This window comes from Eleutherodactylus coqui, chromosome 1 (assembly GCF_035609145.1).
Source record: "Eleutherodactylus coqui strain aEleCoq1 chromosome 1, aEleCoq1.hap1, whole genome shotgun sequence".
In the NCBI taxonomy this organism is placed as follows: Eukaryota; Metazoa; Chordata; class Amphibia; order Anura; family Eleutherodactylidae; genus Eleutherodactylus; species Eleutherodactylus coqui.
The window spans coordinates 158652797-158679260 of NC_089837.1; the positions used below are offsets into that span (position 1 = coordinate 158652797).

Sequence of the window (26464 nt, forward strand, 5' to 3'; positions counted from 1 at the left end):
CCTCCCACTTCTTTTTCTACTCTGATTAGAGCCTGTTTGTGCTGTCCTCTGAAGGGAGTAGTACACACCGTTGTAGGAAATCTTCAATTTCTTAGCAATTTCTCGCATGGAATAGCCTTCATTTCTAAGAACAAGAATAGACTGTCGAGTTTCAGATGAAAGTTCTCTTTTTCTGGCCATTTTGAGCGTTTAATTGACCCCACAAATGTGATGCTCCAGAAACTCAATCTGCTCACAGGAAGGTCAGTTTTGTAGCTTCTGTAACGAGCTAGACTGTTTTCAGATGTGTGAACATGATTGCACAAGGGTTTTCTAATCATCAATTAGCCTTCTGAGCCAATGAGCAAACACATTGTACCATTAGAACACTTGAGTGATAGTTGCTGGAAATGGGCCTCTATAGACCTTTGTAGATATTGCACAAAAAACCAGACATTTGCAGCTAGAATAGTCATTTACCACATTAGCAATGTATAGAGTGCATTTGTTTAAAGTTAGGACTAGTTTAAAGTTATCTTCATTGAAAAGTACAGTGCTTTTCCTTCAAAAATAAGGACATTTCAATGTGACCCCAAACTTTTGAACGGTAGTGTATATCAATTGATTCTAATCAGCCAAAATCATGACTTTTCGGTGATACTCAATAACTGGAAAGTCCAAAATGATGAAGGGATTCCTTCACTTTGGGACTCCCAATTTGCTTAATTCAAGCAGAAGATGCTACCAATGTGCATTCCCCTAAAATTCAGACAGTATAGGCAAAAGTGGCATAAAAAGTAAAATGAGATTGTTGCCTTAAAGTATTTTGTAAGAATCTGCCAGCATAAATGTGTGTATAATGTATAATAATATTGTATATTTTTCTTCTAGGTTTTTTCTTATTTTCACTCCTTTTCTATGGTTGCTTTGTCAAGGGGATGTCATAGTGCTCAGGGAAATGTATGGCGAGATCAGAACTCCCAATTTTCCAGATTCTTACCCAAGTGAAACAGAGGTGACCTGGAATATTACTGTACCAGAGGGATTCAGGATCAAGCTATATTTCATTCATTTTGATTTGGAGCCCTCCTACCTATGCGAATATGACTATGCCAAGGTAAAATGCATACTGTACCATAGAGAGAAAACTGTACTGAAAAGATTGTTCATTTTACTTTCTGGCTGTTGTTATTGTAATTATTTTCTTGGTGAACGAATACAGTTTTGTAAACAGTAGTGTCCCATGTAGCATCTACTGTGTCTACTGTTTGAGATGCACCCAAAATGATCCAGCAATGGGGCCCAAAGCTCAAACTAAGTGATTTAAGCAATTACTGACTGAGGGTGGATTCACATGAGCGTGTTCATGTGCGTACAATTGTGCCACAAAAACGCACGCCTATTAGAACCGATTCCTATGGTGTGCTCACATGTCCGTGTTTTACAGGCATGCAAACGCACATACCTGCAAAACATAGGACATGTGTGCACCATAGGTCATGGTGCGTGTCAACATTCCCCAGCGGGGAGTCCCCTTGTCACTGAATACTGTGACAGCAGTAAAGAATCCCCTGTCACAGCTGTGGCTGAGGATCGCGATGTTCTCACATTGCTTTCAATGGGAACGGCGCTTTTGCAGTCCCATTGAAAGCAATGGGCTGCTGGCAAGCCCTGCAGCGATTTTCGGGGAAGGGCTTTAAATTTTAAGAAAAAATATACTCTCCTCTCCTCAGCTGCCGGGGCTCAGGCGCATGCAGCCTGTCTTCTCCCAGCACTGCTCTGAATCGCTGATATTTAAAATCCCCGCCTGCTGAAAGGGCTGTATATGATTGGCTGAGCGCTCAGCCAATCACAGGCAGCGCCATTCTTAGAATTCAGTGAGTATATATATTTTTTATTTTTAACACATTCTAGGGATGACTATCAGTGAAGGGCTTATATTTAAAGCCCTTCCCCAAAAATCCTTGCAGGGCTTGCCGGCAGCCCATTGCTTTCAATGGGTTTGCAGAAGTGACGGAAATATTGAAAGCAATGGGAGAAACGTGCAATCCTCTGCCACAGCTTTTAATGGAAACTGTCCGGTTCATGGCATACCCGCAGCTGTCACTGCGGATGTACCGCGGATCCGCCGCAGATCTGCGGAAAGTAGGAAATACCAAAAAAGAAAAAAGGCATGCGCATGCGTCGGGCGCGTCGGCCAGCATGCCCTGACGCATCCGCCGTGCCAAAGAAAGAGGATCCAACCACGACGGATTACAGATTACATATACAATAGAGTTGTCAGCAGCACTTCTTATGCCCAAACAGGGCTGGACAGGAATCCTGCAGCGCCCAATATGGTCTGTGTCCAAAGCAGATCAAAAGTACAAACAGTCCAACAAATAGAGGTGAAGGCAGCAGTAGCGGTGCAAATAAGGAAATCCTTTTATTCCTCCCAACACAAACAGACGACGTCAAAGGCTCACTTGACAAAGGCTCACTGAGCCGAAACGTCGTCTGTTTGTGTTGGGAGGAATAAAAGGATTTCCTTATTTGCACCGCTACTGCTGCCTACACCTCTATTTGTTGGATTACAGATTACAGGGCGCATAAAGCTACAGTTTGGGGTCTTTTCCTTTTTTATGTATATATTTTTATTTTATTCTGTAATTTTTTTTACTTATTTTTGTTTTACCATCTATGTCCCTCATGACATCATATAAGACCTCTGGGGGACATTCACATGGTTTCTTTTTTTTATTACACACTTCTTCTTTCTCCTTTGGGTTCCCAGCTGTGACTGAAAATAACTAAGGCACAAAGTTGTGTGAACAGAAACTCTTATTTTCCTACTCACTTGTACCTGGAACAGAGGCAAAAACATGTTCATGTTAATGAGGATTTTTCTTTGTAGAATCACTTGCACTATAATTAAAGGTCTTTTTACATGGTCCAATATAACTCAAATGTCGTAGCTATAGGTGTCATAGGGATTGCAGTTGTGGCTGGGCCTCTAAGGCATTGAATGGGCTCTAGGCTGCACTTTAATATTTTAATATCAGAACCTGTTTCTGACTTCTCAACAGTCTGTCCAGATTTTGAAGTGTGAGAAACCCAAGTGCCGGCATTACTTATCCCTTGATAATCTATGCTGACACAGAATGCAGACCGTCCTTAGCTGCTGAAGAGAGAAGGGCGAGGGAGGCAAGCCAGTTAGGGGAGACATCTGGTTTCACTCCCGCAGCAGGCACTGGCACAGCCTCTGAAGAAATACATTATGCTTCTTTCAAATTAGCTTTGTGGGTTCTATTTTCCTGCTCCATTATGGGAGCAGAGGAATGGAATTCAGTGGCTGAACTTATCCGAACAGTGCTGAACAGACCCCATTGACTAGAATGGGGTCCATTTGGTTTATGTCTGGGTGTCCAGCATTTTCCTCGACAAAATAGCTCAGCCGACTGCACACTTTTGTCTGGGAATTAAACGGAAATCAGTAATGGAGGCTCCGAATGGAGTCCCAATTACTGATATGAATGAAACCTTTTTCACTGGGTAGATTCTAGTCTCTGTGCTAAAACTTAACTTTTAATGCTAATAAATAAAATTAGAGAAACATCTGACATACAAAAAGAAAGTGGGTATACATCCACCTATATAAAATCAAGAGGAGAAAAAATAGCGCAGTGCCCAAAAATTAATAAATGATGAGTAGACGAAAGATTGCCATCATTTACAACAAATCCAGTGACTTTATATTAGTCATAGGAATAGTATTAGGTATTGCACTACACTCCCAATGAATGTCTTTCCCTTAATTAGGTAAATTAGTGCTGTATTCCTTTAAAGTGTGACAGGGGTGGCACCAGAATGAATGGCTTATTCGGTCTCACTGTCAACTGTCAGACTAAAGGTTGCTGACAAGTTTATCCCAGAGTTTATCAACGACATCTAGAAATGACTTGAGGTTCGAAATTACTTCTGAGGTTCAACGCGTTTCCGTCACAATAATGTAGCCTCAACAGGAGCGTGTAATTTCTATAAAAGATGTGAGGATATTTTTAGATTAGCTTTAAATTCACCTCCAAACGCTTTCTTCAAATGTTATGTACTCTACATATTATAAAATGGTCTAGGGGAAATGAGTTAGATAACTCCTGGCATGGTGGTTGCTAGATGTCAGAGATGACAATAACCTCTATCGTGCACCACCTCCTTAAAAACATAGCCCTCAAAAACTCCCATTCATTGGGAGTGTAGTGCAATACCTAATACTATTCCTAGCATGAAAAGTTAAGTTTTAGCACAGAGACTAGAATCTACCCAGTGAAAAAGTCGCTACAGTGAATATGTTGTCATTTAGAGTGCTAGAGGGGTTAACAAAGACTGTGAACACTGTATTGGAGTATGGCAAGTTGAGGTGGGGCGAATCTATAGCGATTCTGCAGAAATCCATAGCATAAAATGATAACTGGCCAATTTAAGCTGCAGATTTTTTTCAGATTTGTTTGCACTGTAAGGTCTCATTCACACAAGAGAATTTGCGCAGCTAACTAACGTGTGCAAAAATACACAACTATTAGAACCAACGGTTTCCTATGGAAACATTCAGACAGATGAATTTTAGCCGTGCAAAAAAAAACTAACCTAAAAAGATAGGACATGAGCGACTGAAATTCCCTGCTGCGTGAAAATAAGGTCCTGACCTATCTTTGGTGTGCAAAGCGCAGAAGTCTCAATATATTCCTATGGGAGACTATGAGAGCGGGCCAGCAAAGTGAGATGAAGGGACTTTGGGGGGACGCGGTCTGATTTTATATTAAGTGTGTATATATTTTTATAGCCATACAAAGTACCAGTGGGGAAGGTGGGGTAGTAGTGGGAGGCCATGCCAAACGTTTGCACTCAGGCCCATGAGCCTTTAGCTATGTCACTGATAGGGTCTAACATGTAAGGGCCCTTTTACAGGGGATAATTATCATTCAGAATTGTTTAGATTTCCGTTCTCCCACAGGAATTTAAACAATAATCGTCTCGTGTATACGTGTAAGGACCTAGGGGTAAGTGATTGGCTTCAAAGTCAACTTTAAATGTGGTTGTCATCTGCAAGACATTTGTGGCCCATTATCGTGTTAAAACCTAATCATAATGTAGGACTCCATGATATTCTGGTTCCCCAGTCTGACCTTGAATATTATGGAAAGGCATCTCATGACTCTTGTTCCTTCATAAATCCATGATATTTATAATGGACACTATACTGTGGTACACGGAGTCACCTAATCCTAATGTAATACCCTTTTGTACTCTGGTGGACCAGTCTGAACTTGAATATTTCAGAAAGACATCTCCCAACTCTTGTTCCTTTAATAATCCATACTAATTCCTATGGATACAGCCAGGAATGTGTGTTTGTATAAAAAGTGTAGTAGAGGATCTTATCTCTAATAGGCTTCATTGCAGAGTATACAAACCAGACAAGTGTCCTTCACCCTTGAATAAACACAGTGGTCTCTGTTCAGAGTTAATATTTGCTGTTTCCTGTCCTATCGCACTTAACTGCCTGACGGATGTGCACAGAGATGTTGTTGCTAATTAAATGGGTTTTTTTCTTGCATCCCAATAATGATGTAAACATGTTAAGATGATTGACAGCTGAACTATTCTTCTTGTGGGATTCTTTCTTTAAGTGCAAAATAAGGATTACGTAGAAGATGGGGGAGGGTAATAGAGCACTCACATCCAGTTCTTCCATGGTTGTAATGTACTGTTCAGTTTAATGGAGAGTACAATATCTATATAACTATGAATGGATTAGTGTAAAGGTAAATCTTCACATCAGCAGCAATTATTTTTCATCATGAGTAGATATATTCCTGCTCTTTATCAGCGGTTTACACATCTCTGGTCATTTTGTTCACTGGAACTTTGGAGGTTGTGACCTGTTCCCTGCTGATATGTCACAATAGTCAGCATTGGTATTACCTGAATGCAGTCTTTTTGTTCCTTTTCTTCTTCCCTTTATACCCTCACAGCTTGCATAACCCTTGCCCTTAAAACATGAGTTTGGATTCAAGTAGATGAAGTGGAGCTGTATAATTTATATGAGAACAAAATTCCTAACTCATATAAGCCTGGCTCCATTCCTTTTCTATTTATTCTCTTTTCTCTATGCCTGTTATTCCCTATCTAAATATATTAAAGGGGCATTCTGGTCTATTTTAACTGATAATCTGTCCCCTGGATAGGTCATCAGTGGTTGATAGACGGTGGTCCCGAGTGGCAGGCTGGATGTTATCATCATTAGTCATAAGAAGCAGGGACAGTGCCAGCTTCACTCCCATTGAAATCAATGGGAGAGCCATGCTGCTCCTTCACTTCCTGCTCAGGACAGGAAATGACATCCTGACCTTGAGAGGAGCAGAAAGCCGTGCGGAGCTCCCATTGATTTCAATGGGAGTGAAGCCAGCTCTGTGCCTGGTTCCTCTAACCATTAAGGACAACGTCCAGCCTGCTGCACTCTGTGGCAGACCCCTGTCCATCAATTGCAGGGGAAAGGTTAGCAGTTAAAATAGACTGGAAACATCCCTTTAACTCTTTCCAATCCAACTTGTATCCTGGTTTTCCTAGGGGGCTTACTCTTTTTCTGCCGTTTTACAACAACGCTATATGCTGGCTACAGCCAGTACTGCATGAGGTGACATGTTGGATAGGTTCTGACAGCAGAGAGGCTGGCAATAAACAGTAAGAGAACCCTGATGGACGTCTTCCAACTTTGGAGCTGTACAGCCTTAAATCATAATGTCTAAAGACGTCCAACAGTGGATTGGAAAGGGTAATATCTATGTCTTTTTCCTGTATATCAATCTTAAAAAAGTTGAGTAGTTCGTACACTCTGCTTTTTTAGATTGATATATAGTTGGACGCAGTGGCTAAGCACTTGGTGTGTGTGTGCAGGTCTTGTGGAATGTCCTTGATTCTTAGCCAGTTCCCTTTACTTGTATGTAAATTCGTGAGTATCTCATGCTTAGAAACAACAGCTAACTCAAATAGGAAATTTACTACAGTACAGCATTTGATTCTTTTAATCATAAAACAATTAAGTATTGGAGTAGCCATCCATTTTCCTCACTGGAATATAATCTATAGGCAATGCCATTGACGTATCCATAGAGTTGTTCTCTCCTAGAAGCAATGTTTTGAGGGAAGAAAAGTTTTGTATCTACATGATCCAGTGAAGCATGCCACTTTTTTTTTCTTTCAAATCCATATGGAATTCCACTAAAAACACCTGTGTATAAAATAGAACTAAGTGACTCTGTGTACATTTATTGCATAAGAATTTTGTTTTGCTGCTTTTCTTTTTTTAGCTGAAGAGATTATGCTAGTTAGTAGAAAAACTAGTAAGAATACTCCCATATGGCTGAGCTATGTTTAAACAGTCCATTCACTATGTTAGGGCCCTTTTACACTCACTAATTACACTGTGAAACAACAGATAAGCAGATAGGCGGCTCCTAGTAACTTTAGTGCGCTGAATTCAAATATGATATCCCTTTTTTTCTGCCACAGGTTTTCCAATTATGGGGTATAATGTAATGTAATTGCCGTTGTATTGTATTTTTGGAAATATGCCTATACAGTTATTCCAGTCAGCTCACCATTAACCTTGCTTAAGGAAAAAAAACTATTTCACAATCACTGTTACACACCGTGTGCTGACTGAACACTATAAGGGTAGGTTTATGTAACATATAGGGTGTAAAAACTGCGGATCCTCCACCAGTAAGTTGTAATTAATGAAGTGTGGTTTTGCAGGTCATTGGTTAGACTCAATAAAAGAATCAAAATCATAAAACAAAAATTCATGTTTGGTATTGCTGCGTCCATAAAAGTCTGATCTATTAAAGTAACACATTATTTACTCCACATGGTGAACGTTGTCCGAGAAAAAAAATTAAGAACCCCAGAAAGGCACTTTTTTGGTCATTCTGTCTCCACGAAAAAAATGCAATTAAAAGCGATCAAAAAGTTGCATGTATTCCAAAATGGTACTAATGCAAACTATAGGACATCCTGCAAGAAATGAGCCCTTGCACAACTATTTGGACGGGAAAAAAAGGTTTTTGCGCACAGAAGATGGCAGCAGAAAATAATTTAAAAAAAATTAAATATCTTTGAAAAGAAATAAAAGTAGTACAGCATAAGTTTGGTATCATAGTAATCGTACTGACCCATGGAATAACGTTATCAGGCCATTTTTGTTGCAGTTTGTGGGCCGTAGAAACAAGACGCACTGAAACATGGAGGAATTTCATTTTTTTTTTTATTTTACTCCACTTAGAACTTTTTAAAAGTTTTTCAGTATATTATATGGTACATTAAATAGCACCAACTTGTCCCACGAAAAAAACAAGCCCTCATACAGCGACGTCGATAAATAAAGGAGTTACTATTTTTTTAAAACAAAAAAAAAGCTTGGTCACAAAGGGGTTAAATAACGTGAAAGTGAGACGTGCTGCTATTATTCAGTTTTACCAGTATAATCAGCTGGTTTGAATTTTACAGAAACATATCAATTACTTTCATTTCTGAAAATGTTTAAAAAATTTTTTGCACAGTGTGAGACCTCATTCACACGAGCATGAATTTGCACATACATACGCGCATGCAAAACCGCATGTCCACACACGTGTCAAAACACACGTGAACAAGGCTCCGTACCCATTGCTTTCAATAGGGCCACACCAATATCCGCTACGTGTGAACGTACCATTACTATATAGAGTCTGTATTTCAGTGCATTATATGGTAACTATTATTTAGAATTATACTAAAGTTGAGCCATTGTATCAAAGCCCACCACATTATAAAGATTGTCCTATAGAATCTATATAATTTTTTTGGGGGGAAAGCAAGTTCATGTATGGCACAGTGGAAAAATCCACAGCAAATCTGCACCAAAATTTACACCATTTGGTATGGATTTTTGTACAGATCCACACAGTTGAAGGGGTTAAATCTCGGGCAGATCGATAACAAATGGTTGTTGTCGTGGCTGCTTACTTAATGTTTTACTAGAGAATATTCTACTGGGGCACTGCGTTGTGTGTGAGTGGGTCGAAGTTGTGTGAATAGCCCTGGCCCCTGGTCCCCTTAATCTGAAATTGTCCTTCACAGCACTAATGTAACTGTGCTGGGGACTGAGAAGAAGAGGGAAGCCATGCCAGGGACGAAGGAGAGGGAATCTATTCTGGGGACTGAAGATTGGGATCTGTGAAGGTACTACTATGTATTTCACCCTGTGACTCCCAAGCTAGTTTGAAGTGAAGACTACTGTCATGCTCCATAAGTCATTGATAGGGTAAACTGGGAAATCATAGGTTTAAAAACAACTGGAGTAAACTGTTTTGATATTAAATTTACATTTTAGCTCTCGTTCACATCTGCATTAGAGGTTCCTCTCAGAGCCTCCTTCAAAGGTTTTCCTTAAAATCCAGGATGAAATAGGGAAGCATACTATTTAGTTCTGGAAAATGCCAGAGGGCATTCCGGGAATCAGATTGTAATGCCCTAATGAACTTACTGTATGTATGGCCGGTGGCCTAGTCCCTATCATGGTGACGCCACATTCTAATTGGACACCCCAGATGATATGCCGCAGAAATAACGGAGACGAGTCCAGTTTAGTTTAGCAATCTGAGACTGAGCAGATTTACTAACTTTGGTCTATGCAACAAAAGGTTAACTTCACAACTCTCTGTAGATGTATTTATCAGGTATACAAGGATGCATTACTAAGCAGGCAAGATACAGCAGTATTGACTTGATGATACTCTGACTTCAACACTCTCTCTTTCTCTTTTATTTTACTGAATATTGATTTACTAGACAATTTCCCCACTAGTCAATTTAGATGAAACAATTTAGTTAGATTTGACTGTAGGATTTTACGAAGCAGAGGGACAAGTGGCTGATCTGGCTTTGACTTCACCAGCTAGCTATAAGTCACTGTTGGATGAAGGTGGACCTCAGAAAGGATTTTCTGTTTTCTCCTCTGCGGGATGCCAAGGGAGTGGGTTGATCACCACACTCTACAATGTAACGATTACTTGCTGAACTACTCCTCCTCTCCGACCGAACTGCAACCTCTCCTTACTCACTCCTGGCTGAGTCTGACTAACTGCTTTGTGTTACTTTCTTTAATAACTTCTCTCCCTCCCCGCACTCTTGCATAGGGACTTGTATCTTTGCTTCCTGCCCTTGGGCTCTGCACCAGTAAGATTAAACCTGACTGTCAGCCAATGAGAGACCAGCTGACATCAGTGTTGAGCTCAAGGCTTAAAAGCAGAAGGGAAGAAACAGTGTCTCTCCCACAGACGGCACCTTCTGTATTCATGGACGGCATACAGATGGGTGAGACAGGACAAGTGTGCGTAAATGTTCTGTACGACCCGCTGGGCCACTACAAGATGAACCTAATTAAAGTCTCCTTTTTTCATTGCTATCTTGTCAGATAAAGGGCTTTTCATTTTTCTGATCCTAAGATAAAACATGAAAATGTCAGCCCTAATGGTGATGTGAGCCCTTACACATACTTTACAAGGCTAGGTACAGGGCAAGACAAAATTTTCCAGATACTTGGAATTAACAGAAAATATCATAATATAGCTTTATTTTCTATATTGCTGTATATAAACTTTGTCATTGATGACATGATTGAGTGTTTAATCATTCTCTATTTTTATTACTGTGCTGTACATGCTTGCTGACTGATTGAAAGACTTCAACTAGCATTCCATATGCTTTTGTCTTTGAGAGGTCCACTCCCATAAAAGGCCCTTTTTTTGTACAATTTGGATTTCACTGCATGTTATATTTAAAGATATATACTGTAAGTAAGGGTCCTTTTACATGGAAAGACTGTCAGGTGTTTGAGCGCCCGAAAGTTGTCCCAGCAGTAATTACTCCTGTTCTTTTACATAGGAGCATTGATCAATCAGTGAATGGAGGGGAAGCGGGCTGACTATTGCTTGGGTCACACACCTCAATTCACAGCAAACAGTCATTTATGCCCTTTAAAAAAATACTTTGACACAGGCGCCAGGATCGCTCAGTCCAGGGAGGTAAAGCGTGCCAAAACAATGCCTGGCCCGCCTGCCTCTTTTCACAGCAAACAGGCTGTGTTTCATAGATAAACGACTACCTGTTTACGCGGGCCGACCGTGGTTTAATTTTTTTTCAATCGCTGCCCTCAATTACACTGAACAATTATAACTCATATTCCCACAATCCAGTGAGAATCTGAATGATGAACAGGCCGTGTAAAAGGGCTTTTAGGCCCTTTTCACATCATGTTTGAGAGATCCACTCTCACGTATATTTTTTTTATCAAAACCGGGATTGGATCACAAGGGAAAGAGGAAACAATCTCAAATTATATATCATGGGAAGTTTCCTGTCTTATTTGGTTTGTGTGATCTGGTCCCCCTGTTTCTAAAAGAAATTACCTAGTGAAGAAAGGATCTCCCGATTGCTATGTGAAAGGGCCCTAATTTTGATTTATTCTGCTTCTTTTTCACAATAAATGTTCTGTCTTTTTCATATGTAAAATGTTATCTCTTAGGCACAAATGCTCATGTTATGCTTGAAATCTTTGTGAGCATACCCAGTTTTTGTAGTAGTTTTGTGGAATTTCTGGCAAAGCTAATGATATTAATTGTGGATCATAACTAGTGTAACAGTTAGTAGATCAGGATTACAACTTGAGGGCTTGTTCAGAGTGCTGTGGGCGCGCAGTATAGCCACGTGGAAAGATTGTGGCTATACTGCTCTAAAGACAGCGTGAACAGGTTAATTCCTGCTACTTGAAGTATTCTGTTCACACGATCCGAGGTGCGTGGTGCATGCTTTCCAGCTACCAAAGGAGTCTATGAAAAGCACGCACTAAAGATAGGTCAGGTCCTATCTTTGCACGCACCACAGAGCTTAGATGTGAATTGCACTCACATGTCCCATCTTTGTTAGGTGAGTGCATTTAGCACACCTAACAATCGTTCTATAGGAACCCATTCGTTCATAGAGAAGTGCTTCCTGTGTGCGCCTCTAATGTGCACAGACAGCGGTCGTGTGAACGAGGCTTAACAAACATGTATGAAGAATTCTCAGTCATTGTTACAAGGTTTGTATAAAGAGTCTAACAATGACTTGCAGGAATGCCGCCCTCAATGGGTGGCGCTGCAGAGGTGTCCTTCCATCTCCCTTATTTGCATATATTTCCCAGAGGAGCATGAATGTCCATATAAGTCACCTCACATACCTTCTAGGTGCTCTTCCTAAGGAGAAAAGATAGTGTAACTGTCCCACATAATAGGCCTCTCGCTAGCAAAGCCAGAAACCTACTGCAAACTGATGAGGGACAAACACCCTGAAACAGCTGTCTGTGAATGGATTCTGTCTTGGCTTTCAATTCCCAGTCATTGTTACAAGGCTTGTATAAAGAATCTAACATTGACTTGCAGGAATAATGTCTTCCAATAGGTGGTGCTACAGAGGTATTGCTCCATATTTACATATTGTATATAGTTTTGTGCTACTGTGTTGAAAGGATATTTGCATGTCTGCTTAAATGGCTAGAGTAAGTTGCAGTGTTATTATTCAAAAAGGTCTATCTATGGGCACACTTCAATATGTTATATCACTTCAAACCATTGGCAACAGTGCCTGCGGCAGCTCAGGGTGGAGATGTGGCTGTATTCCCTACGATAAGGCCATTTTCAGACGAGTGCATTTTATTTCCGCATTTGGTCTATGTTTTGCGGAGCTAATGTAAATATATGTATCTATTGACATGGCTATATTTTAAACTGCAGCATGAGCTATTTTTGTCTGTCGATATTAGGGATCCATATTGTGGACGTGTTATAATACCCTCTTATGAAAGCCACGTAACCCTGAGGATGGCAATAACCATCCTGCCTTAGGCCGGTCTCACACGACCAGATTTGGATTGCGGAATCCGTGATCATCACTTCAGAGGATGATACGCGGTATTCCTCATCCATTAACAAGAATACAGCATTAGCATGTCCGCTCACTTGCTCTATTCTTATGCAAATTCCGCATGGACAACTTCCATTGAAGTCAATAGAAGCCGTCCGATCCCCGCCCCATCCGCAATTGACATTGAAGATAGGTAGCGGGTACCGCATTGATCAGTATTTGTTCATATTCAATACAGAACATGTGGTATTTATGAACTGGCATTTTTAAAGAATATTAATGAATGTATTAGTCATGTCTTCAGCTGACTTAGTGATCTGTGCTGTGCAACAGTTGAAAGGTTTATCACTGAGTGTTTACAGCAAGTGATAATGACCTCTAGGTTAATGTCCTACCAGGAATAGAACAGAATGAACTGATGACTGCATAAATATATATTCTTTTTTCATTTACCACTTTACTAAATAATAAGACACAAGTAACCATTAGACAGTTGACCTTTCCCTTCTTGGCTATTTTTTAAGAAGTTAGAATTTAAATTCTTTTACAAATTAATATTTTTAAAAACTTATCTGGACTAGAAAGTTGAAAAAAAAATATTTCCAAATTATACAGAGGATATTTATCAATGACCTTTATTTATTTTGCGCTGCTCTTGGCACTTTAAAAAAAATGAGGTGGGGCTTAATATAAGGTAGTGAGGCTTCTTGCAGCCCAACACATTTATTATCACTTACACCAGAAATTGGCAGAAATTATAGTGGGAGTCTTCAGCAGATCATAACTGGCATTGATGTCATTTTCTGGTACATGCACTGCCAAAAATGGGTGTGACTCTTAAATTTGGTGCGACACTTTAGTTTAAGGCTGACCTATGAAATACAGACAGTATTTGTAAATTTGCCCCTATGTGTCAGCTGATACGCTGTGGCACACTAGTTAATTGTAATGATAGAGCCTACTGGTATTTCGCACTGCCCATTGTTAGGGCAGCATCAATCTGCTCACACATTGCTTTTAAGTAAGATGATTTGTTATAAATACAAGGAATCAAAATGCTTCAATGTATTTTATTATATCAAAGCTGGGAGATCTTGACAAGCACTTATACGGGCAACCTTACAAATCTGTTTCAACAAACGGGGCAACCTTACAAATCCCCTGATTCTGGGAGACGTTTATTGGGAGTGGGCATAGTCAACAACTTTAAGGCCAGATTCAAATAAGCATATTATTGGTACATTTTTGTGCCGCTATTAGGGGTGAGCTTCCCTGCACTGATCCATAATAGAATTTGCTTGTTATACACTGATCTGAAAATGACCTTGAATAGATTTATTAACCCCTTCCCGCTCCAGGACGTACATTTGCATCCTGGAGGGCAACCTCTCTTCATACAGCGTGGGTGTCAGCTGTTTATTACAGCTGACACCCGCAGGCAATAGCCGCGATCGGCCGTTCGGCCATTAACTAGAGATGAGCGAGTATACTCGCTAAGGCTAACTTCTTGAGTCCAAAGATTTGGGTGCCGGCGGCGGGCGGGGAGCGGCGGGGGAGAGCGGGGAGGAACGGAGGAGAGATCCCTCTCTCCCCCCCCCCTCGCTCCCCCCTGCTCACTGCTGCAACTCACCTGTCACCTGCGCCGGCAGCCGAATCTTTAGACACGAGCGGGCATATATGCGACTAAGGCACTACTCGCTTGAGTAGTTAGCCTTAGCGAGTATACTCGCTCATCTCTACTACTACTCAGTGCTGACAGAGGCATTTAAATCCCCCGAACAGGCGTCATGGCAGCCGGGGGCCTTCTGAAAGGCCCAGGACTGCCTTGAAAGACTGGCTTGATAGGCTGCCCGTGAAATTGCAGTATGACGTAATGCTGTAGCATTACGTCATACTGCAGGAGCGATCAAAGCATCGCATATTGTTGTCCCCCAGGGGGACTTGAATGTAAAATTAAAAAAAAGATCAATAAAGTTTTTTTAGTTGTAAAAAAAACAAATAATGAGTTTAAATCACCCCCCTTTTGCCATATCTATAATTAAAAAATCTAAATAATAAAATAAAAATACATATCTGGTATCACCGTGTTTGTAAAAGTCCACTCTATCAAAGTAGCACATTATTTTCCCCGCACAAGGAAGTTAGTCCGAAAAAAAAAAATAAAGAACGCCAGAAATGCACTTTTTCAGTCACCCTGTCTCCAAGAATAAAAAGTGATCAAAAAGTGTTATGTATTCCAAATTAGTACTAACAGAAACTTCAGGACATTTCGCAAAAAATGAGCCCTCGCTCAACTACTTCGACGGAAAACCTTAAAAGTTGATGACGGCAGAAAATAATTGAAAAAAAATTAAATGTCTTTGAAAAAAAAAAAAGAGTAGTATAGTAAAAAAAAACCTATACAAGTTTGGTATCGTAGTAATCATACTGACCCAAAGAATAAAGTTATCATGGCGGTTTTGTTGCAGTTTGTGCGCCGTAGAAACAAGACGCACTGAAAGATGGCGGAATGTCGTTTTTTTTTTTCATTTTACTCCACTTAGAATTTTTTTAAAGTTTTTCAGTACATTATATGGTACTTTAAATAGCACCATTGAAAAATACAACTCTTTCCACAAAAAACAAGCCCTCATACAGCGACGTCGATGGATAAATAAAGGAGTTACGATTATTTTAAGGGGGGGAATGAAAATGGGGGGAAAAAGGGGGCTGCATCATGAAGGGGTTAATAATAAAACTATAATATTATGCAAATCTATGCCTGCTACAAGCTGGTGTAGATTTCATTATCCAATTTTAAGATAGTCCAAAATATGCTAAATCTATTAAAAGGTGTGTGCCTATTAATAACTCTGATGTGATTCATTTCCACTATCTTTTTTTTTACATATATAACAAAAAATGCATACAGTAGATTATGAGACATGTGATCATAAAGTAGTTATGGTTTTCCACATAGCAATAATATCATTAGGTTTTAACGTTAAACTACCTTTTTTTGGAGACTGGAATATAAAAATGCCACCCTGGATAAATGTAGGGTTTAATAATCTCTTTCAAAAATCTTATAACATTTTCAACAATGCCAGAAAAAAAGGAATTTTAAGAGGGAGTGAATTTTAAAAAGCCACAGGAAAAAAAGTCTGTAAAAAGTTATGTTCCAGTTAAAAAAAATTGCTTTTATTTTTTTACATACTTTTTTTTGGTTAGAAAAACACCACCAAAAAAGTGTGTGTGAAGAAAGGCACAATTGTGTTGTTTCCATCATGTCAACTAGATATTAAAAAAACATGTTTTGGTTTTGATTTCAGGTGGAAACCGATGAACAAATATTGTTTGTTTTCTGTGGAAGGGAAAGTACTGACACTGAGCAGGCTCCCGGGCAGCAGGTGATCGTGTCACCTGGGAACTTCCTAAGCCTTACCTTCAGATCAGACTTTTCCAATGAAGAACGTTACACAGGCTTTGATGCGCATTATAGTGCTGTTGGTAAGTTAACGTGTCCTTGAAGTTAGTAGCATGAAACTCAATGATACAGCATATCAACACTTTGACCATAAACTTTATACAGAGCGTATTTATACTTGGATTGAATTTCTCCCGTTTCTCTCTCACTTAAGCTACAAACTGGAAAAATCCTGCTGAAGTTTAATTTGTCTTCAGTCCTCTCCCAGTAATATTCAATCTCCTTGCAGCTCCTCAACCCCCAATACCTACTATCTACAAAACCTGAATTCTATTCATGAGAGACTATTTATTCATGAAATGCCAATGCATACTCCGCTTCCCTGAAGCTATAACTTACAACACTGTTTCCAAAATTCCCTATCATTAAGGAAACAAGAAATGAACACATTTTTGAAACTTTGTTTTGCCAGTGATTTGGTTAAAAAGTAAAATCCTTCTGCAGATCTGTGCTCCCCCGGTAAAAGTTAGAGGATCCTAGGAAAATGGCTCTATATTATAGATCTGTATCTTTTTTACTTCCTTGGATTCTACTGGGAAAATGTGGATCTCTACTGTTAGCTGTGATTCTGATTTTGTTCGCAATTTTCTTTTTTAGTTTATTTTTTAACTGGAACTATATTTTAGAGAACCTAAATTATGCTTCAGCTTTCAATGATTTTATAAAGAACAGCAAGTCTAATCATCTATACACTTTAAGCTTACATGCGTTTCAACTTACCGTATATACTCGAGTATTAGCCGACCCAAGTATAAGCCGAGTCAATATGTTTTACGACAAAAAACTGGTAAAACGTATTGACTTGAGTATAAGCCGAGCTATACTCGAGTATATACTAGGTGAAAAAAAGACACAATACTCACCTCCCAACCGGCATCTGTGTCCCCGGTGCGATGGTCTCCCCGATGGTGCGGCAAGCTGCTTGAGAATTCTCCCCGCTGTCATCTCCCTAACTCGGCTTTGAATTCCCCCGCTGTCAGCGCTGTGTAAGTAAGCTCTGTGATTGGATTGAGCGCCAGCCAATCACAGCCGACGCTCGATAAACCAATCACAGCCATTCAGAGAAGTCATTCACTGAATGGCTTTGAATGATCGAGCACTGGCTGCGATTGGCTGGCGCTCGATGCAATCAGAGCGCTTACTTACACAGCGCTGATGGTGGGGGAATACAAAGCCGAGCATGGAGATGACAGCAGGGAGAATTCTCAAGCAGCTTGCCACACCGCCGGGCACACATACACAGGTGAGTATTGCAGGGTTTTTGGTGTTTTTTACCTCACTCGAGTATAAGCTGAGGGGGGCTTTTTCAGCACAAAAATAATGTGCTGACAAACTCGGCTTATACTCGAGTATATATGGTATTTTATTTCTATTGTCTAAACTTGGAGGTACCTGAATTGTGACCAACGCAAATATAGTTTGTACAGAATTTGGATTCTTCATTTAGCACTTGCAATATAATGCTGATACTGTAAAGCATAAATAAAGCACTTGTTCAAATCCATAAGCCAGTAAAGCAAAGACAGTGTTTTATTAATGAGCTTGAATTACTACCATTGTGACTATGGTGGCTAACACCTTTGTATGATGATTGTTTTCAGATGTCGATGAGTGTGCAGAGCAAAATGATGAAGATATGGTCTGTGACCATCATTGTCATAACTATATTGGTGGATTCTACTGCTCGTGCAGATTTGGTTACCTTCTCCACTCAGATAACAGGACATGCAAAGGTTATTTTTCATAATATTATATGTATATTTCATTTTGTGTTTAAGGTGCTTTCACATATAGCATTTTTTGGAACAATGTCACTATAGTTTTTGATGCAGTTTTTTTAAGTGACAGGCAAAGCAGTATCCAGCGGGACAGAGGAATCTAAGTTATTCCTTTATATATCTCATTCCTTTTGAATTCTCTTTTGGTTTTTGGCTCAAAAAATGGCCACAAAAACTGTGCCATTATTACAAAAACATGAAATGAAACCAACCTTACTGTGAGTGTACTATATTACAATGTGAAAATACATCTTCAGTTGCAATATAAAATAAGTGAACCCTTTAGAATTACATTGATTGCAGCATTGATTACTAATAAAATGTGGTCTAATTGTTTTACAGTTATAATTAGAGATGAGCGAACGTGATCGGCTCCGCCCCTTTTCGCCCGAACACCGAACTTTGGAGCAATTCCGTGCTCGGGCGAAAAAAGTTCGGGGGTCGCCGTGGCAGCGCGGGGGGGTGCGGCGGGGAGTGGGGGGGAGAGGGAGAGAGAGAGGGCTCCCCCCTGTTCCCCGCTGCTGCCGCCCGCGCCGCCGCGCCTCTCCCCGCCCCCCGGCGCCCCCCGAAGCTTTACGCGCGGACACTAAAGTCCTCGGCAAAGCCGGTGTCCGGGAGCGTAAGTGTTCGTTAAGAACACGTTCGCTCATCTCTAGTTATAATGCATTAAAAGTCAAATTAACATTCGCTACATCTGTAATTAGCAATAAATATTTCAATTAAGGAGATACATTTTAAAATGTGTGTTTCACAGGTGCTTTGCCAATCAAATAAAGCATACAATGCCTGGTTGCTGACAAATTTGTTCTTTTCAAGAAAGATTGTTCAGTATTTGAGATGAGCGAGCGTACTCGGAAAAGCACTACTCGCTCGAGTAATTTGCTTTATCCGAGTATCGCTGTGCTCGTCCCGAAAGATACGGGTGCCGGCACGGAGCGGGGAGCTGCAGGGGAGAGCGGGGAGGAACGGAGGGGAGATCTTTCTCTCCCTCTCTCCCGCCCGCTCTCCCCTGCTCCCCACTGCGACTCACCTGTCAGCCGCAGCGGCACCCAAATCTTCAGGGACGAGCACAGCGATACTCGGATAAAGCAAATTACTCGAGCGAGTAGTGCTTTTCCGAGTACGCTCGCTCATCTCTATTCAGTGTGAACCATGCCTCAATGCAAACAACTTTAAGAAAATCTCAGAAGATGTGTTATAGAGACACATAAGACTGGAAAAGTCTACAAAAGCATTGCTAAAGACCTAGGCCTACATGAATCTACAGTTAGACAAACTATTTACAAACAGAGAAAATCAGGACAGTTGCTACTCTCCCTACAATTTGTCATCCTGCTAAGATCACTCCAAAAGCGCAATAACAAATGGAACTGAGCAATAATGGTATTCATGAAAGGACACCACAAAGGAAGCCAATGCTACGCAAAAGAAATATTCTGATCCATGTCACGTTTGTCCTAGACCACCTGAATATTCCACACTGCTTTTGGGATAATGCTCTAAGGGCAAATTAGAAAAAAAACAAACTTTATAGCACAAATGCATAACGCTGTTGTCACGATTTATTGGTCATGACGGGGTCATGGTATAGTGGACTCGACATGTAGACAGACTGGCTGCACTGTTCTGGTCTGTCCGACAGGTTGATGTTTGTGTTTTTGTCATTTGTTATTTCTTTAGGCGTTACATTGGTCGTTTGTTTGCATTCCTTCAGGGTATGTGGATTCTTCCCTGGTGTTTGTGCAACTCTCTCTGTCCAATTGCATTGCCTCAGTCATTATTTAAATCTGCTTCTGGGTAGTGAGAGGACATGTTTGTGGTAGTAAGAGTTCTGCTGTAAAACTAAGTGGTGCTTTTGTTTGTACATTACACATAACAGGACTGTTCATACATCTAGTATGGCCACTGATGCCAAACACATCACTGTTCACACACAAAAGAAACATGCAAGAAAGCAAAACCCTATAGTGAAGGGAAACCAGCATCCTCTAGCTAGAGGAGGCTATATGAGCAGCAAACCAGGGGGATTAGCTGGCTGGAGAAATCCACACCCTGCCAGCTCAATTAACCCACACCTGTAAAGGTGTGCTGCTGGAAACCTATATAGAACAACACATCCCAGCAGCACAACTTGACAGCAGTAACCTAAAGTACACAAATAAATCACCTAAAGAATGGTTGAAAAATAAGAGTTGGGTTTTACAGTGGTCAAGTCAGAGGCCTGACCTTAACCCTATCAAGATACTTGAACTTGAACTCTGAAGAGAGATGTGCATGAAACTCATCTCATATTGATGAGTAGAAATCTTGCGCAAATCTTATTTGCTGCTACAGCAAATGTTTGATGGATGTGATTCCTGCTAAAGGAGGATCAACAACTAATTCAATAGAAGGGTTCACCTACTTTTTCTCCCTTCACTGTTTACTGAGTGTCCCCAATAAGACATGAAAGATACAACTGTTTGTGTTTTATTAATTTAGCTTGTATTCATCTATAATTGTGACTAAGATTACAATGAACCCACTTTTTAGTAGCAGTCAATGCAAAAATCCAGGTAATTCCAAAGGGTTCACTTGCCTAAACAGCCGCTCTGCTAAGAAATACCACTCAATTATGAGCGGTATCTCTGTTATAAAAGAAAAAAGAAGAAGAATAGGAAGAGAAACAATGGATCACATCTACAGATGAGCGAGCACCAAAATGCTCGGGTGCTCGTTACTCGGGACGAAATTATCGCGATGCTCGAGGGTTCGTTTCGAGTAACGAACCCCATTGAAGTCAATGGGTGACTCGAGCATTTGTGTATATCGCCGATGCTCGCTAAGGTTTCCATTTGTGAAAATCGGGGCGATTCAAGAAAGTGATGGGAACGACACAGCAACGGATAGGGCAGGCGAGGGGCTACATGTTGGGCTGCATCTCAAGTTCCCAGGTCCCACTATTAAGCCACAATAGCGGCAAGAGTGGGCCCCCCCCCCCAACAACTTTTACTTCTGAAAAGCCCTCATTAGCAATGCATACCTTAGCTAAGCACCACACTACCTCCAACAAAGCACAATCACTGCCTGCATGACACTCCGCTGCCACTTCTCCTGGGTTACATGCTGCCCAACCCTCCCCCCCCCCCCCGCACGACGCAGTGTCTACAGCGCACACTAAAGTGTCCCTGCGCAGCCTTCAGCTGCACTCATGCCACACCACCCTCATGTCTATTTATAAGTGCGTCTGCCAGAGGAACCGCAGGCACACACTGCAGAGGGTTGGCACGGCTAGGCAGCGACCCTCTTTAAAAGGGGCGGAGCGATAGCCCACAATGCTGTACAGAAGCAATGAGAAATATAATCCTGTGCCACCGCCATCAGGAGCTGCACACGTGGGCATAGCAATGGGGAACCTATGTGCCACACACTATTCATTCTGTCAAGGTATCTGCATGCCCCAGTCAGACCGCGGTTTTTTATAAATAGTCACAGGCAGGTACAACTCCGCAATGGGAATTCCGTGTGCAGCCACAGCATGGGTGGCTCCCTGGAACCCACCGGCTGTACATTAATGTATCCCATTGCAGTGCCCATCACAGCTGAGGTAACGTCCGATTAAATGCAGGTGGGCTTTGGCCCACACTGCATGCCCCAGTCAGACTGGGGTTCTTTAGAAGTGGACACATGCAGTTACAACTCCGTGTGGACCGACAGTATGGGTGGGTGCCAGGAAGCCACCGGCAGTACATAAATATATCCCATTGCATTGCCCATCACAGCTGAGGTAATGTCATGTTTAATGCAAGTGGGCTTCGGCCCACACTGCATGCCCCAGTCAGACTGGGGTTCTTTAGAAGTGGACACATGCAGTTACAACTCCGTGTGGACCCACAGCATGGGTGGGTGCCAGGAAGCCACCGGCGGTACATAAATATATCCCATTGCATTGCCCATCGCAAGCTGAGGTAATGTCATGTTTAATACAAGTGGGCTTCGGCCCACACAGCATGCACCAGTCAGACTGGGGTTCTTTAGAAGTGGACACATGTAGTTACAACTCCGTGTGGACCCACGGCATGGGTGGCTCCCTGGAACCCACCGGCGGTACATAAATATATCCCATTGCAGTGCCCAACACAGCTGATGTAATGTCAGCTATAATGCAGGTGGGCAAAAAATTAATCGGATTACACTGTAGGCGAGGGCCCCAAACAATTGGTGTACCAACAGTACTAATGTACCTCAGAAAAATTGCCCATGCCCAACCAAGAGGGCAGGTGAAACCCATTAATCGCTTTGGTTAATGTGGCTTAATTGGTAACTAGGCCTGGAGGCAGCCCAGTTAAAATAAAAATTGGTTCGGGTGCAAGTTTCAATGCTTTAATGAGCATTGAAACGTATAAAAATTGTTTAGAAAAATTATATGACTGAGCCTTGTGGCCCTAAGAAAAATTGCCCGTTCGGCGTGACTATGTGAGGTTTCAGGAGGAGGAGCAGGAGGAGGAGGAGGAATATTATACACAGATTGATAAAGCAAAAATGTCCCCGTTTTTGATGGTGATAGAGAACGATGCTTCCATCCGCGGGTGCAGCCTACGTATTGCTTAGGTATCGCTGCTGTCCGCTGGTGAAGAAGAGAGGTCTGGGGAAATCCAGGCTTTGTTCATCTTGATGAGTGTAAGCCTGTCGGCACTGTCGGTTGACAGGTGGGTACGCTTATCCGTGATGATTCCCCCAGCCGCACTAAACACCCTCTCTGACAAGACGCTAGCTGCAGGACAAGCAAGCACCTCCAGGGCATACAGCGCGAGTTCAGGCCACGTGTCCAGCTTCGAAGACCCAGTAGTTGTAGGGGGCAGAGGCGTCACCGAGGACGGTCGTGCGATCGGCTACGTACTCCCTCACCATCCTTTTACAGTGCTCCCGCCAACTCAGCCTTGACTGGGGAGCGGTGACACAGTCTTGCTGGGGAGCCAGAAAGCTGGCAAAGGCCTTGGAGAATGTTCCCCTGCCTGCGCTGTACATGCTGCCTGATCTCTGCGCCTCCCCTGCTACCTGGCCCCCGGAACTGCGCCTTCTGCCACTAGCGCTGTCGGATCGGAAGTTTACCATCAGTTTGTCCACCAGCGCCCTGTGGTATAGCATCATTCTCGAACCCTTTCCTCTTCGGGTATGAGAGTGGAAAGGTTCTCCTTATACTGTGGGTCGAGCAGTGTGTACACCCAGTAATCCGTAGTGGCCAGAATGCGTGTAACGCGAGGGTCACGAGAAAGGCATCCTAACATGAAGTCAGCCATGTGTGCCAGGGTACCTGTACGCAACATATGGCTGTCCTCACTAGGAAGATCACTTTCAGGATCCTCCTCCTCCTCCTCCTCCTCAGGCCATACATGCTGAAAGGATGACAGGCAAGCAGCATGTGTACCCTCACCAGTGGGCCAAGCTGTCTCTTCCCCCTCCTCCTCATGCTCCTCCCCCTCCTCCTCCTCCTCCTCCTCCTCAACGTGCTGAGATATAGACATGAGGGTGCTCTGACTATCCAGCGACATACTGTCTTCCCACGCCTCCGTTTCCGAGTGCAAAGCGTCTGCCTTTATGCTTTGCAGGGAACTTCTCAAGAGGCATAGCAGAGGAATGGTGACACTAATGATTGCAGCATCCCCGCTCACCATCTGGGTAGACTCCTCAAAGTTTCCAAGGACCTGGCAGATGTCTGCCAACCAGGCCCACTCTTCTGTAAAGAATTGAGGAGGCTGACTCCCACTACGCCGCCCATGTTAGAGTTGGTATTTCACTATAGCTCTACGCTGCTCATAGAGCCTGGCCAACATGTGGAGCGTAGAGTTCCACCGTGTGGGCACGTCGCACAGCAGTCGGTGCACTGGCAGATTAAACCGATGTTGCAGGGTCCACAGGGTGGCAGCGTCCGTCTTGGAGTTGCGGAATTGTGCGCTGACTCGGCGCACCTTTCCGAGCAGGTATGACAAGTGTGGGTAGCTTTTCAGAAAGCGCTGAACCACCAAATTAAAGACATGGGCCAGGCATGGCACGTGCGTGAGACTGCCGAGCTGCAGAGCCGCCACCAGGTTACGGCCGTTGTCACACACGACCATGCCCGGTTGGAGGCTCAGCGGCGCAAGCCAGCGGTCGGTCTGCTCTGTCAGACCCTGCAGCAGTTCGTGGGACGTGTGCCTCTTCTCTCCTAAGCTGAGTAGTTTCAGCACGGCCTGCTGACGCTTGCCCACCGCTGTGCTGCCACGCCGCACGACACCGACTGCTGGCGACGTGCTGCTGCTGCTGACACATCTTGATTGCGAGACAGAGGTTGCGTTGGAGGAGGAGGAGGAGGAGGGTGGTTTAGTGGAGGAAGCATACACCACCGCAGATACCAGCACCGAGCTGGGGCCCGCAGTTCTGGGGGTGGGTAGGACGTGAGCGGTCCCAGGCTCTGACTCTGTCCCAGCCTCCACTAAATTCACCCAATGTGCCGTCAGGGAGATATAGTGGCCCTGCCCGCCTGTGCTTGTCCACGTGTCCGTTGTTAAGTGGACCTTGGCAGTAACCCCGTTGGTGAGGGCGCGTACAATGTTGCGGGAGACGTGGTCGTGCAGGGCTGGGACGGCACATCGGGAAAAGTAGTGGCAACTGGGAACCGAGTAGCGCGGGGCCGCCGCCATCATGCTTTTGAAAGCCTCCATTTCCACAAGCCTATACGGTAGCATCTCCAGGCTGATCAATTTGGCATTGTGCACGTTTAACGCTTGAGCGTGCGGGTGCGTGGCGGCGTACTTGCGCTTGCGCTCAAACAGTGGCGCTAGCGACGTCTGGACGCTGCGCTGAGAGACATTGCTGGATGGGGCCGAGGACAGCGGAGGTGAGGGTGTGGGTGCAGGCCAGGAGACGGTAGTGCCTGTGTCGTCAGAGGGGGGGTTGGATCTCAGTGGCAGGTTGGGGCACAGGGGGAGAGGCAGTGGTGCAAACCAGAGGCGGTGAACGGCCTTCGTCCCACCTTGTGGGGTGCTTGGCCATCATATGCCTGCGCATGCTGGTGGTTGCACACCACTGTTCGTCGGTTGTCAGGCGTCTCTGTGAAAAATTGCCACACCGTAGAGCACCTTGACATCTGCAGGGTGGCATGGCGCGAGGGGGCGTTTTGGGAAACAGTTGGTGGATTATTCGGTCTGGCCCTGCCTCTACCCCTGGCCACCGCACTGGCTCGGCCTGTGCCCACACCCTGACTTGGGCCTCCGCGTCCTCGCCCGCGTCCACGTCCTCTAGGCCTACCCCTACCCCTCAGCATTGTGTATTACCAGTAGTGCAGAAACAGAATGCTGTAATTAAATGTGCCGCTTATTGGCCTGTGGTTGGAGGCTGACTTCGTTTACCGAACGCACAGCAGAGCCAGGAAATAATTTTGCGCAAGCCTGCTGTAACACTTAGCTGGCTGCGTATGAATTAGGAGGACAACTACACCCAGCACAGACCCAGTACACTGAGGACAGTCACAGGCAGCCCAAATACATTTTTTTTCCCAAATGTTTTTGGAAAGGCCCACTGCCTATATTCAATAAATATATGTCTTCTGTCCCTGCCTCACCACTACTGGCCCTGGAGTATGTAAAATAACTGCAGACTGTTGCACTGTGGACTGGAATACAGCGGTGATGTAACAGCTAACACAGAGCCAGGAAATAATTTTGCGCAAGCCTCCTGTAACACTTAGCTGGCTGCGTATGAATTAGGAGGACAACTACACCCAGCACAGACCCAGTACACTGAGGACAGTCACAGGCAGCCCAAATAGATTTTTTTTTCCCAAATGTTTTTGGAAAGGCCCACTGCCTATATTCAATAAATATATGTCTTCTGTCCCTGCCTCACCACCACTACTGGCCCTGGACTATGTATAATTACTGCAGGGCGCAATGCTCTGCACGGCCGATATACAAAAAAAAAAAAGTGCAACACTGCAAAAAGCAGCCTCCACACTACTGCACATGGTTAGAAGGACCGTTGGGGTTCTTGAAGCCTAAAATACTCCTAACACTCTCCCTATAGCAGCTCCGGCACCAACAGCACTTTCCCTCCTCTATGTCAGAATAGATCTGTGGCGAGCCGCGGGAGGGGCCGATTTTTATACTCGGGTGACACCTGATCTCGCCAGCCACTCACTGCAGGGGGGTGGTATAGGGCTTGAACGTCGCAGGGGGAAGTTGTAATGCCTTCCCTGTCTTTCTATTGGCCGCATGGTGCTCGCCTCTAGTAACGAGCATCTCGAACA

The 26464-nt window shown here is 43.2% G+C and overlaps 1 protein-coding gene across 1 annotated transcript in view; it reads left to right on the plus strand.

The window, feature by feature from the left end:
• The window catches only part of MASP1 (MBL associated serine protease 1), a 95823-nt gene that overhangs the window by 40861 nt on the left and 28498 nt on the right, over positions 1 to 26464 (plus strand). The window contains exons 2-4 of the mRNA XM_066602271.1: positions 871 to 1096; positions 16269 to 16446; positions 18025 to 18156. Coding sequence (XP_066458368.1) covers positions 871 to 1096; positions 16269 to 16446; positions 18025 to 18156 — 536 coding nt within the window. The remainder of the gene's footprint in view (positions 1 to 870; positions 1097 to 16268; positions 16447 to 18024; positions 18157 to 26464) is intronic.